General features: G+C 41.6%; 1 protein-coding gene across 1 annotated transcript; it reads left to right on the forward strand.

Annotated features, from left to right (window-relative positions):
• The first annotated feature begins 758 nt into the window (after window positions 1–758).
• LOC133119314 (histone-lysine N-methyltransferase PRDM9-like) lies at window positions 759–14155 on the forward strand. Its single transcript, XM_061229848.1, has 9 exons — window positions 759–773; window positions 1059–1119; window positions 1397–1522; window positions 3154–3285; window positions 3372–3643; window positions 3831–3898; window positions 4012–4191; window positions 7828–7838; window positions 13482–14155. Exons 1-9 carry the CDS (start codon window positions 759–761, stop codon window positions 14153–14155), a joined length of 1539 nt encoding a protein of 512 aa, XP_061085832.1.
• Window positions 14156–14314: the final 159 nt, after the last annotated feature.

The following is a 14314-nucleotide window of genomic DNA, read 5'->3' on the forward strand; positions in this document are numbered from 1 at the left end:
CTTCTCTCTCAACCTCTAATACCAATTAATTAAATGTTTAATCTTCACCCATTTAATTCATTTGATATAACTGATGGTATAATCAATGTATGATCTTTGCTCTTAGTTAGAACAAACAAGTTTGCTGCGTTTTTTCTGAATACAGCAAACCCCTTTTTGGGGAAACTTTTTACAACAAACGAAGACATCGACAAACTCCAACTGTCACAAATATTAAACATAGAGAAGATGTGTTGAGCAATCACACAAATTTAAAAGTCAAGTTATAATCTTTCAAAGCATCTAGCATCTAAATTAAAACTTAAGCTTCAGCATGCTGACCATAACTTTTACTGACAAAAGCAAACCGTCTGATTTTAAATAACCACGAGCTTTCAACAAACCCACAGCAGTCAAATGATAATAATATTAAGTAACTTAGTTATGGAGGCGGCTCAACTTCAAGGTACTGTTTGTTTCGCACATATCGTTTACTAGCTCGATGTGAAGATTACATTCGCATTTTAACACTTGCAAAGTATATATCCATAATTGTGTTCTATTCACATCTTTAATAAGCTGACGTAGGTAACTTACAAGGTTTTATTGATCTTGGCTATATCGCAATAATTCTTACCACTCAAAATGCTTAACTGTTATTTGACAAATATAGTTGAAGCCCAACACCTGTAAATGGTGCTATTGCATCGTGTGGTTTTCACAATTTGCAACGTTAGTTTTATCGACATGCATTAGTTGGCTACATGCCAGTTCAAGTAATGTTATTTGACAAGGTGAGATTCTCATTTCAATAGCCATATAGCCGTCACATGTGCTGCTAAGTTGAAACGTGTATGCGCACACACTAATACATCTCTATGAAGAAATGTGTTTCAAAATTATTGATCCTGTAAGCACACATCACTTTTAAGAAGCAAATGCTCCAAAATGGGAGCATTGCAGAGCCCTGTGTGCTTTGGCTAAAGCAACCAATCTTGTATTCCAGGGAAAGCAAATAATTGGTGTAGGATCTTTTACTGCTCTATCTATAGCTCCTCTTCTCTCTGGTCCTGTTCCAGGATAAATTAGAGGAGCTCAAAGTTTACTTCTCCGAGACGGAGTGGACCAATTTGCAGAAATGTGAGAGTGCGATTCAAAAGGATGAAGAGGAACCATGAAGTTATGTTGCTCTTGGTAAGATGCTCTTTTGTTTGAAATGTTTGAAATGTTTTATTACACAAATTGTGAAGTGTTTTTTTACTTTTTCAAGAAAATTATCCTCACCTCAGATGAGTGTGACCACATGTGAACAGGAAGTTGCAGTTGCAAAGGCTTGCAGTTTGTCCTTGTGCCTAGAAATTAGATGGTACCTAGGTCTAAATTTCTGAACCTTAGTAGTTGTTCTTCTTGGTCTTAGGGCTGAACTCCCCGACTCCAGCTTTCATGAGCGGCCCCCGATCTCGGAGAGCCATGCTGGCAAGGGCTGCAGAGCCAAGCGACTCTGAAGATGAGGAATGGAACCCTTGTCTGGAGAGAAAGCCTGGTACACAAACAGCCGCAATACACACATATACAGAACCTGACTCAATAGGCATATTGTTCACAATGCCACATGTGTACTACATCACTACTCTATAGGCATATTGTACATGCACAATGCTACAAATACACTGTACATCTCCAGTGTCCCGGAGCTTCAGTTCCAAAATCCGGAGTGCCAATCAGACTGGTGCTTCAGGGAGCAGTGCAGCAGGGCAGGCCAGGACACAGGCAGCCTCGCAGGCTGAAACGCAGGCAGAACCTCCAGCGTCCTGCAGCACACAGGTGAAGTCAGCGGCCCACGCGCTCACACTCCACTGGTGCTCGTGTCATTGAGGACATCGGCTGGACCTGAGGCTGTTATTTCTAGTGATGGGGAAACCAGCTGTGACGGTTGTCCATTTTCCTCTTTAGCACTTCATGGTGTCGTTCGTAGCACACACCGGCTGGGAGTCTTGTTGTGGGTGGGCACACACTGGGCCGTTGCCTCGACCACAGCCTGCCTGCTTCAGCGTGTGCACGGCAGGCGTGTGCTGTGAAACATGGAATGATCCATTTCAGTTGGGTTGGTGGGGGGACTCGGGGTTAGTCGGGTTAATAGCGCCCTGATTGCCTCGGCTTTCAAGTAAAAATATAAACAAATCAGCACAATCCTTTGTTTTCTTTATGGACTCAGACATCAAATGCAATCACTTACTATAATATGCAAAACGCTATTTTGAAACCCATTTAAGCATTAAAATACAGCTGTCCAGGCATGTTTTGTGATTTGAGGGCACTTGATCGCAGCTGCCTTTGATTAATCGCTGAAGAACACTGTAAGAACATGAATGTATGTTGTCTTCTGTGCATTCAAATATTCCTGTTCTTTTAGGAAGTGAAGAATGCTACCAGCCTCAGCAATGATGGTGACGATTTGTTTCCTGGTTCCTCCGTTGTGAAGCAGAGAGAGCCATGCAAACAGAGCTCCAAACAACCAAATACTGGTATATGCAGGTCTACGGGCCCTTACACATGGGTGCCTGTTCATGTTACATCATAATGGTCTCCATCCAGTATTCTTCTCACTTTAGTTTTTTTCTAAATTAATGAGTGTGTGCAAGCTGTTGTCTTCTAAATGATGTGGAACAAAAGCAAAGAAAACCACACAATTTGAGGCTTCGGCTAGCAAAACTGAATCTTTGTCCGTTTGGCAATTGCCGATAAATAGTTATGTGATATGACATTGGGTACCCTAGACTCATGGGACGGGCAGTGACACACTTACATGGACGTGGCACCGAATTGTGTTAGCGACCTATTACATGCGAGTTCTACTGTCAATAAAATTAAATGTACACAGTGCTTACAGATTGACACATCAGTTCAACAATCATTTGTCCAAGGTTCATCAGTTCCCAATATTGCTCCAGCATTAAAATGGCATTCGGCAGACGCTCTTATCCAGAGCGACGTACAGTTGATTAGACTAAGCAGGAGACAATCCTCCCCTGGAGCAATGCAGGGTTAAGGGCCTTGCTCACAATCTTATTGTGGCTACACCTGGATGAGAACCACTGACCTGGACCCATGCCACCCTGTAGCATGTTTGTCTGTTGTATTTCGGCCACAGTTGCGTTGCTCTGTGACTTTCAGGACGATCGCAGAAAGAGCGCTTGAAATCGCAGAAGGAGCAGGCAAACGTTTACGTCCGTGGTGAAAACCTCCGCAGCAGGCAGGAAGTGTGCTACACTGAGGAAGAGGAGCCCAGAGATGAAGATTATTTCTGTGAGCCATGCGGAAACAAAGGCTGTTTCAATTTCTATTTCTTTGTGATTGAAGTTCAGCTATGGATAAACTCTCCCGTCTCTTAGATTGTGACGAGTGCCAGTCCTTCTTCACTGATGAATGCCGGCTCCACGGCCTGCCGTCGTTCATCTTCGACTCTCCAGCGCCCGCGGGAGCCCCTGACAGGGCCCGGCTTACCCTGCCCCCTGGTCTGGAGATCAGAGTCTCCAGCATCCCTGGAGCAGGGCTGGGGGTGTTCGCCAAGGGACAGACAGTGCCCAGGGGAGTGCACTATGGACCCTACGAGGGAGAGCTGACTGAGGAAGACGTAGCCATGGAGAGCGGCTACTCCTGGATGGTGAGAAGGACCTTGTTGTTGAGTGACAGTGCAGTGGAGAGTTCAGTGTCGAGAGCAATGTGGAAATGTTATAATGGGGTCATTGTGCAGAGATTTTAAAGTAATATAGAGCTGTATGAGTGTTTGTAGCACAGACGTAACAGGTTAACGGTGTAGAAATTAAGCCTGGCTAACGATGCTGTGTTAGATCTCCAGGAGCAAGCGCTGTGTTGAATACATTGATGCCAAGAGAGAAACCCACTCCAACTGGATGAGGTTGGTAGTAGTGCTTACAGAAACCACTGACTGCATTTCTACCTTATAATATGATGTTATATTAATAATTTTGTTGGGCTCTTTCTTACTTCCCCGTGTTCCCTTTGACTCAGATATGTTAACTGTGCTCGAAACGAGGAGGAGCAGAATCTAGTGGCTTTCCAGTACAGAGGGTCTATTCTGTATCGCTGCTTTAACCCCATTCACCCAGGGCAGGAGCTGCTGGTGTGGTATGGGGACGACTATGCCAAAGACCTGGGTATCACCTTCAACGACCTGTGGAGCAACAAGTGGTCTTCTAAAGGTACTAATCCCTTCTCTTCCCTTCTTCTCACAGATCATTCTCTGGGATTTGGTGAAATGACATTTCACAGCTTTGTTTTAAGACTAGAAAAATCGGATGTAAATACGGCTTTGCCCTAATCAAGGCCCATGTTAATCCTCACCTAACCCAAGTGCGTATTTTGGACCATTTTGAGAAATAACTAGAATTTTGAGATGTAAGAATCTGACACACTGAAGAAAAATGTCTTTGTGCTAAAAACAGAAATAATTTGAACTCATTCTCTTTTTCCTCCACCAGGGGGCGAGGACATTCCTTCTCAGTTCACAGGGGAGAGGCCGTACCACTGTGCCCAGTGTGGGAAGAGTTTCAGCCGAGGGGCACACCTCAAACGACACCAGCAAACTCACACAGGGGAGAGGCCGTACCACTGTGCCCAGTGTGGGAAGAGTTTCAGCCGAGGGGCACACCTCAAACGACACCAGCAAACTCACACAGGGGAGAGGCCGTACCACTGTCGAAGACCCGGCCCCTAGGCCCCCCTGATGAGAGATTGACGGGGGATGGGTTAGGAAGGAATGCATTGTTAACCCCTCGCACACGCCATCGAGGTGGTAGTAAGAACGCCCGTGAGAAGAAAAATATGTGGTTCAGAGATAATGAGCAGCCATACTTGTCAGTAGAGGGGTCTGAAGTCGGGGGACTTAGATTTAGGGTTTTAAGGAGCAAGGTTAAAGTTCTGACTGAGAATACCCCAACCCTACAGGGGAGGGGCACAATGACTGGCTAAAGCAAAAAAAATAAGGAAAATGGAAGGGATGTCAATACCGAAAGAAGATTAAGAGGCTTCAAGGGCCTTCCTGATTATAGCACAAATCATTTATCGGATAGATTCAAAGGACTAACAGTGGAGGAGTTAAATGATGAATTACACTCAGCTATTGGCTGGATGTCCTTTGTAGATCCCTTAAGGCGCCGCGGAGAGGGGCACCTGAACAGTGTGTTGAGATGGTGGAGGGCACTAACTTCTGGCTTGTATGAAGTCAAAGTTTGGAGAGAGTCCAAGGAGAGATTATGACAGGGAGACAAATACCAGTGATGAATAGGTTCATTAAAAAATTACATAAGAGCTAGTGTTTTTCCACTCGTATATTAAGATGGTGGAAATTCCCAAACCGGAGGGGCACATGAGATAAAGTATTGGGGAAATTTCTTTTGAGGTATGAGAAAATGACAGTGGGAAAAACAGAAGTGATGAATATGGTCACTAAAAAACAAGTTGCATAAGAGATAAATGTCTTCCCGCTTGAAATATTGGGGACATTTCTTATCAAAAAGGTACACTTTTGTATGCAAAAAAGATATATAAGGAATAAGCTTTTAGACCTTAGGATGGGATCTTAGAATTTTGCTTCAGAAGATATCTAAGGGCTGTTGAAGAGAGAGCAACGCAAGACAGCTGTAGTCAAGCTGGAGTGGCGCGCTCCCTCTGCGCGCCACTCCAGGATCTGGATATGGAGAACAGAGTGATGTACGCGGTGCGGACTTAGCCCAAGAGTTGTGGCAGCGGGACTGATGTTCATGCGCATCCCTCATCGTGCAGAAGAGCTGGTGAAAGAGTTAAAGAGCTTTAACGACATGCTTGGAGCCGTGAACTGCACCTGGAGGCCAACAGACGGGACGTGGGGTTCCTCCACGCTACAGAACACCTTCTGTAGGGAAAATTCACAGAGCAGGAGACCCCCCCCAAAAGTACAAATCAAAATCAGACTCTGCCCTAATGAACAAGCTGGTTCCTCCAACGCTTTCGAAAATGTAGGCTAAGAGTGTATCAATATATATATGTATACACAACATATAATCAATATATCATATGTATGCTGTTTTTATTAAATTGAATGAACCTAGAACCTGTTTATAACCAAGCTTATGAAAACGCAAGAAACCACAGTGTACACTGTCGAAAGGAGAGCAAAGACTGCAAGATTAAAGAATTATGTTTAGTCACTTAGAATAAAGTAGTGATTAGATGTGTAGTAATATATATTCCATAATTTCTTTGATGATTAATGTATATCTTCTTTGATGTCACTGCTGTTCAGTTTACCTATACTTTCTATGACTTGCTTTTATTTTCATTTGATGTCTATCATATAATTTCAATGATTTTGATTTGACTGATGCTCAGTACATCTGTGTACTCCTTTATGACTTTTTACTGATGAATATTGTTATTAGAAATGCATAGGTGACCCACATGTAATAATCCAAAGTTAAGTGAAATGATGAATATGAGGTGGAAATCACCAAAACTGATCTATAGGTCGTAGAAAGTTCTGGAAAACACTATATAGTGAATAGCACCGTGTTTCATATGTTTTTCATGTTAAAAACTTAAGTTTATTAGACGACACAGCCTATAGCACAAAATGTATGGAAAATGATCTTTCTTTGTTTTGAGAATCAAGGGGAAAATTCGCCACAGTGGTTTCAGGACTGAAAAGTAAACATCTGCAACGTAGCCAGGTCATATGATGGTTTTTAAGAAAGCTATTGGTTGTACTGAGATAAGGATTGTGCCTAAAAAGAAGGTTTTGTCTTTTATTCAAGGTTGGAAATCTGAGGATTTGAACTGGCTTTTGTGCAAATTTTCTGCAGACTTTGCTTTCGTGGGATCTTTTCACTTCCTGGAATTGTTTTACAACTGATTGGAGATCGGACCTTGAGAGCTTCTGTTTCCTAGCAACGACACTTCCTGCCGGACCCACGCAAGAAACTGAAGCCTCCCCCCCTAACCTCAGTGTCAGTGAGGAGAGGCATATGCTGCGGCAGCACTGCAAAACCCCCGACGTGTTCGAAGACATACCAGTGCACATCCCATACAACAGGCAGGAGAAGTACGAAGTGCAAAGTCACGTCTTTCGAAAGTCTGGGTCCTGATCCTGCCCCAGATTCCCAAACCAATGCAGCTGTTCAAAGAGCTCATCAACAGCAAGGAGGAGGGATCAAATCCCACAGAAAACGAGATGGCTATATTTAGGGCATGGGTGGTAATTATAATCTATATTACTAGTAGAAGTAGCAAAAGTAATACATAGAAGTAATACATTATAAGTTTCCTTTTATTTTTATGTCTTTTATTTTTTAGTAAGATACTATATACGATATAAATAAGTAGTAGACTTTAGGGGTGTTGTACCCATTGTATTAATGGAAGTTCAGTAGCTTTTATCTCCGTGAAGGGGGAGCCATAAGATAAGGTAAAGGCCAAAGAGGATGATGGGTGTACCTTGACTTTTAAACATCATGGTGGAAAGGTAAATTAGAAAGAGCTAAAGGGGTATATGTAACTTGCATGTGATCAGAAAACTGAAAAGATGATATTTACACTGTAATCTGTATAACTCTATTCTTTTGATTGATTATAATAAAGTATATCTTACTATAATCATATGTGATAAAGATTCTTTAGAGGAATACATTGAATACAGGACATCGAATATCAGATTTGCATCACACCCTTCACTTCGAGACTGGGCTGGAAGTTCAGTAGAACTTACCAGGGCTCCAGGACGTTCGGAGTACTTGAGTTCGTCCCCGAGACACCTCCTCGTGGGGTACTGCTCGTGGGAACGTGAGGTCTGAGCTCGGCAAGGGGTCCGTGGCTCACGACACCACTGCGCCCAGTGTGGGAAGAGTTTCAGTGAGAAGGGAAACCTCAAATGACACCAGCGAACTCACACAGGGGAGAGGCCATACCACTGAGCCCAGTGTGGGACAAGTTCCAGTCACAGGTCAGACTTTAAACTACACCAGCTAACTCACACAGAGGAGAGGCCGTACCACTGCGCCCAGTGTGGGAAGAGATTCAGTGTGGAGGGAACCCTCAAACGACACCAGCGAACTCACACAGGGGAGAGGCCATACCACTGCGCCCAGTGTGGGAAGAGATTCAGTGTGGAGGGAACCCTCAAACGACACCAGCGAACTCACACAGGGGAGAGGCCATACCAGTGTTGAATATGTTGGTTTGTTTTGGGTTTGCTTATTTGGTTAATTTATTTGACATAAATGTGCTTATTTTCTTGAATAATGCTAGAGTTGGGTTTACCCAGTGGGTGGGGTTACCCAGTGAGTGGGGCTACAGCAAGCCTTAGCCTATATTAGGCCCCATGGCCTGTATATGGCAGGACAGTTGAGACTGGACGGTCATACCTTCTCTCTCAACCACGAATACCAATTACATCATTCCCCGTTTTACGTCTTTTTGATATAACTGACGGTTCAATGTATGATCTTTCCTCTGCAAAATAAGTTTGCTGCATTATTATTGTTTTGGCCGCATACTTTTCTGTGGTCACTATCTTTGAAAAACAAATTCATGGACTGAAACTTCTACTGTCTCAAATATATAAAAGTCTAATATTTTTTTTTATAAAATAAAACTTATAGTCAGCATGTTGAAACTTTTACTCACAAAAACAAACCCTCTGATTTTAAATAACAACAGGCTTTCAACAAACCTTCAATGACGCTACACATCAGCACCGGTTTCATAACGCAAGAAAACGATAAGGCATTTTTGTCAAAAACGCACTAAATCATATCGGCCTCATTCATTTGCGTGCATATTCATTCTACAATATACTTGGCTCCTGGAAGTACTTAGTAACAAATCTAAAATTAATCATTAATACCAAATTATATTTTACAGACCCGTCTGTGTAAAATTATCAAGTTGTATTCATTTTTAATGGAATAGCCTAATCGATTGACGTATTCAATAATTTTTTTCATATTTAATTGCGAATATTTCGTACGAGGAACATTACAAGGTTTGTTGAAACCAAATAATTTGCTTTCATTTCATTTTACGCAAACAATGTCGGCTCAGGGTTCCTACTTCGTCACTTAGCCGTCTGCCAAATTAATGAACAATTTGCCCAGCCCCTACTTCTCTTTAAAAGTGGAAGTATACATACATTTTAACTGGCACGTTAACAAAACAAAAAAAAAACGAAAAAAAAAAACACAAAGAAACGTGCGTCTTACCCGCTTGCTTCGTCCAGCCATTGCTAAGAGAGTGTGAGAAAACGAGGTTCCTGACACACCGGAATGGCATGGGTAGACTGCGTCGATAGCTTCGATGTTCAAATTCGACTTTCAAATTCATTTTATCTAAATTAATTTATCTCGTTTAAAAAAACACTCTTAATGGATTCAATTTTTCACCTTTCCCATTTTATTTCATTTCATAAAATGGATGTTCAAAACACATTTAAATTCATAATATCAAACATTCTAGGATTTCATGAACCAATAAAACTTATGGCCAGCATGTTGAAGCTTAACTTTTACTGAAAAAAATCAAACCGTCTCCTTTTAAATAACCACAGACTTAACAAACCCACAGCTGTACAAGTTCAATGACGCTACACATCAGCACAGGTTTGTCCATGCAATGCAATGCAGTTATAATGTTTTACAGTCACTGTGCTCAACACTAAATACCGGGTCACAAACTCAAATTACACAAATAAAACATTTGTTCTGAGTCACTAGAAAACATAATAAAACAGGGCAATGGTGTTTATTTTCAACTGTTGCTCAAAGTTTAGACCCTAATGTTCAAATGTTCGTCACAAAACACGATCGAAAGTGTATTTTAGTGCATTTAGAAATTATTTTTAACCTTAAAACCGCAAATACACGATATTTACAAATGTCGGACAAGTAGAAAGAAATGGTTTTACCGTCGAACAGCCAGCTGCGGTGCGGCCATGTTTGTTGTCCTTTGAAAGGGGAGAAGCTACTGAGTCGAATGAGATAAAACATTCTATAGACTACAATACCCAGCTTTCACATCCAGGCGTAAAGACACTACTCCATGTGCGTAAAAAACAAGCGAAAGGAAGAAGTCGGAGCGCACGGCCGTTTCGCAAGTTTTTGGTGATTTAGAGAGTTTTATTTGACGCTGTGAAAGTGTATAACGCCGACAAGGACATGGCCGAGATTTTAGCGGAGATTATGAGTCGGTCAGACTCGGCAACTACGAATGAAATCGCCTCAGAAGAGGAGGAGTTCGCACTACGATGTCCCAGAAAGCCCAGCTAGGGGGAGGGGGAGGGGGAGGGGGAGGGGATGTTGTTACAGTGCAGCCTGAAACAGCCACGGAGTGCAGTGTGGGCAAACGCAAAGACTGTTCCTGTTCACGTTATTTGAATGTGCAATAGTTGTTTTCAAGAGTACATTGTTTACACTAATTGTGATATTTTTGTTTTCTAATTGCACATTGACATTGATCACTTTATATTTGGTTATTCTATTATTGGAGTGGACATTTTATATTGCACATTGGCATTCTTTTTTACTTTATATTTGGATATTATATTATTGTATATCATATTTAGTTGGTATAATAAAACTACTCCATTTGGAGACAAAATGATACATATTTTTTTTTTTTTTATACTGTGCACAATGGAAGTTGATGAAGCAAGGAATTTACAAGGTAAATTACAAGGTAATATCCAAAAGCTCCAGTAGATGGCAATAGACTCCTGTAATGGACATAAGTTGTATTTTCCAGCCAGTTTCCATTGGAAGTGGAAAATAACCCAGTTGGCACACTTTGGTGCCAAATTGTGCCAAATTGAGTGTCCGCCTGGTAGTATCCTTACTAAAACCTTTGTGGAGGCTTTGCCCTTTGCTCAAATTCTGTCTAAATGTGGTACATTTGTAGTCAAGGACTTGCTGAAGGTGAACAATGTCATTTGTCTACATGGAATCATTGTTGGCATGGTGTTATCCTCTGTCAGATAGGGGGGAAAAACAGGCGAGGATAGAAATTTCACATTTCTCCTTTGGTTTATTCCAATTTACTCAGGCATAGTAACAGTCACAATCTTTTCACACATTGGGAATACATCTCCGAGGTCCCTAGATGTCCATAGACACCAAGAACATGCATATGAACCTTACTATTGTGGAGCAATTCTTCATTTACTTTGGGTATGTCTTTTTAGGCTTTTTTCTGAAAATATGGCTAGGGCTTAACAGGTTAAGAGACCAGCCTGTGTAAAATTATCAACAGGAATTAAATAGTTCGATTCATTTTAATGGAATCGCCGAATTGATTGACTAATTCAATTCATTAGTTAATATTTAATTGTTAATATTTCGGACCAGGAGATTAACATTACAAGGTTTGTTGAAACCAAATTATTTACAATATCGGCTCAGAGTTTCTACTTCTTCATTAGCCGTCTGCCAAACAAATAAACAATCTGCTCTTTAAAAGTGGAAGTATACATACATTTTGACTGCCATGTATTTAAAAAATTAAACGTTACCACACAAAGAAACGTGCGCTTGCTTCGTCCAGCCATTGCTAAGGGAAGGTGCGCGCCTCAGAGACGCGCTTTATAGCACGTGTGTGAAATTCACTCAAAACGTTATACGTCGGTCTCTTGTAATTTACCCCAAGTGATATTTCATTTTTATTCTGAACTGTTACACCTTTTACAGCGATTCTGTGGATTAGTCAAGCCTCATAATTCTGCTACCGAATATAGGATACTTCAAATCGGTTACATACGATATTCATGAGGGTGAAATTTACACTAATTGCAGGCATCATCATCATCATCACCTCCTGTTCAAATAATACCAAAAACGTGATGCCACAGTTGTTCTGGAAAGGATACTTAATTTTTTTCACAACCCCTAATTTCTGTAAAATACATCTCTATGAAGAAATGTGTTTCAAAATTATTGATCCTGTAAGCACACATCACTTTTAAGAAGCAAATGCTCCAAAATGGGAGCATTGCAGAGCCCTGTGTGCTATGGCTAAAGCAACCAAACTTGTATTCCAGGGAAAGCAAATAATTGGTGTAGGATCTTTTACTGCATGTTGAATCTATAGCTCCTCTTCTCTGTTCCAGGATAAATTAGAGGAGCTCAAAGTTTACTTCAATTTGCAGAAATGTGAGAAAGTGCGATTCAAAAGGATCAAGAGGAACCATGAAGTTATGTTAGCCCTTGGTAAGATGCTCTTTTTATTTTACACAGTGCAAGGTTGTACTTCCTGACAAGTACCAAAACACTTAATTCTGCCCTCTACTCAGTTCATAAAAATATTCATAAAATAAAATGTTTTATTACATAAATTGTGAAGTGTTTTGTTTTTACTTTTTCAAGAAAATTATCCTCACCTCAGATGAGTGTGACTTTGACCACATGTGAACGGGAAGTTGCAGTTGCAAAGGCTTGCAGTTCGTCCTTGTGCATAGAAATTAGATAGTACCTTAGAATGTTAGTTACTGACCTTTCTTCTTGGTCTTAGGGCTGAACTCCCCTACTCCAGCTTTCATGAGGGGGCCCCGATCTCGGAGAGCCATGCTGGCAAGGGCTGCAGAGCCAAGCGACTCTGAAGATGAGGAATGGAACCCTCGTCTGGAGAGAAAGCCTGGTACACACACACACACACACAAGTAATCATGAAGCTCACAAGCAAATATCTGTTTTTCCACTTCCACAAATGTATGGTTGTAAAATAGCAACTACACACAGCACAGCAGACATCTTCATTAACAGCAATTTCTCTGGGGTATTTGAATGGTTACAAACACGAAACTGTGAAACTACGGGTCAAAACAAAACAGCTATTGCATTCAAGCTCGACTGTCAATAAAATGAAATGTACACAGTGCTTACAGATTGACACATCAGTACAATAATCATTTCTCCAAGGTTCATCAGTTCCCAATATTGCTCCAGCAAATCCCACTCAGAGTGGCTCAAGACTCAAAACACAAAATAACATTTGATATTTAACATGTTGCGGTGAACCTCTGGAAAGGGGAACATGGAAATTGTGGTTTGCTATGGTTTTCTGGATGGGGACCAAATATTGACTTGCCAAATTGCTAAGCTGGTGTGGGCATTAAAGGCATTGATTCTTCAAATGGTTTTTGGGGCCTTCTTCTCACAGATTCTCACATATCACATTTCACAGCATTGTTTTAAGACCAGAAAAATCAGACTTAAATAGGACTTTGCCCTAATCAATGCCCATGTTAACACTAACCTATATGTGTTTTTGTACTATTTTGAGAAATCAACAACCAGAATTTTGTTGATTTCATGTTGATCTAAAATTTCCTTTTGAGATTTGAGAATCTTGTCAGACACGACAGGGAAAAATGTTTTGGTGCTAAAAACACAAATAAAAGGATTCTTCTTTTCTGTCCATTTTCCACGTATCGCTCTGAATTAATTCTCTCTTTACTCCACCAGGGGGCGAGGATATTCCTTCTCAGTTCTTCCCCTGTACTCAGTGTTCGCTCTCCTACACAGCAGAGATCTACCTGCACAAGCACATCAAGAACTCTCACCATGAGGAATATGTGAGACTGCTCAGAGCAGGATCAGTCACACCAGAGTCTCCAGCCTTCCACCAGCTCCCACAGGCACTGTGCACCCTCTCAGACTGTCCCAGATACAGTCAGACTCCTCAGCCAGACACCAGCAGCAAGAGAGTGCATGCATGCGCCCAGTGTGGGAAGAGTTTCAGTCACGGGTCAGACCTTAAACGACCCCAGCGAACTCACACAGGGGAGAGGCCATACCACTGCGCCCAGTCTGGGAAGAGTTTCAGTCACGGGTCACACCTTAAACTACACCAGCGAACTCACACAGGGGAGAGGCCATACCACTGCGCCCAGTCTGGGAAGAGTTTCAGTCATGGGTCAGACCTTAAACGACACCAGCGAACTCACACAGGGGAGAGGCCGTACCACTGCGCCCAGTGTGGGAAGAGTTTCAGTGTGGAGGGAACCCTTAAACTACACCAGCGAACTCACACAGGGGAGAGGCCGTACCACTGTGCCCAGTGTGGGAAGAGTTTCAGTCAGGAGGGAAACCTTAAAGGACACCATCAAACTCACATGCTCAAGGGCACGATGAATTGATTATTTAATGCATACCTTCTCTACCAACTGCATTTTGTTTGCTTTAAAATTCTAATTCTGTTTCATCATTTAATATAAAATCTTTCATCTTAAAATATGTGATTGGTATTAAATGTTTGCATGCTTGCGTCATATTGTTGCATTATTTATTCTGGCTTT

This window comes from Conger conger, chromosome 19 (genome assembly GCF_963514075.1).
Source record: "Conger conger chromosome 19, fConCon1.1, whole genome shotgun sequence".
Classification (NCBI taxonomy): Eukaryota; Metazoa; Chordata; class Actinopteri; order Anguilliformes; family Congridae; genus Conger; species Conger conger.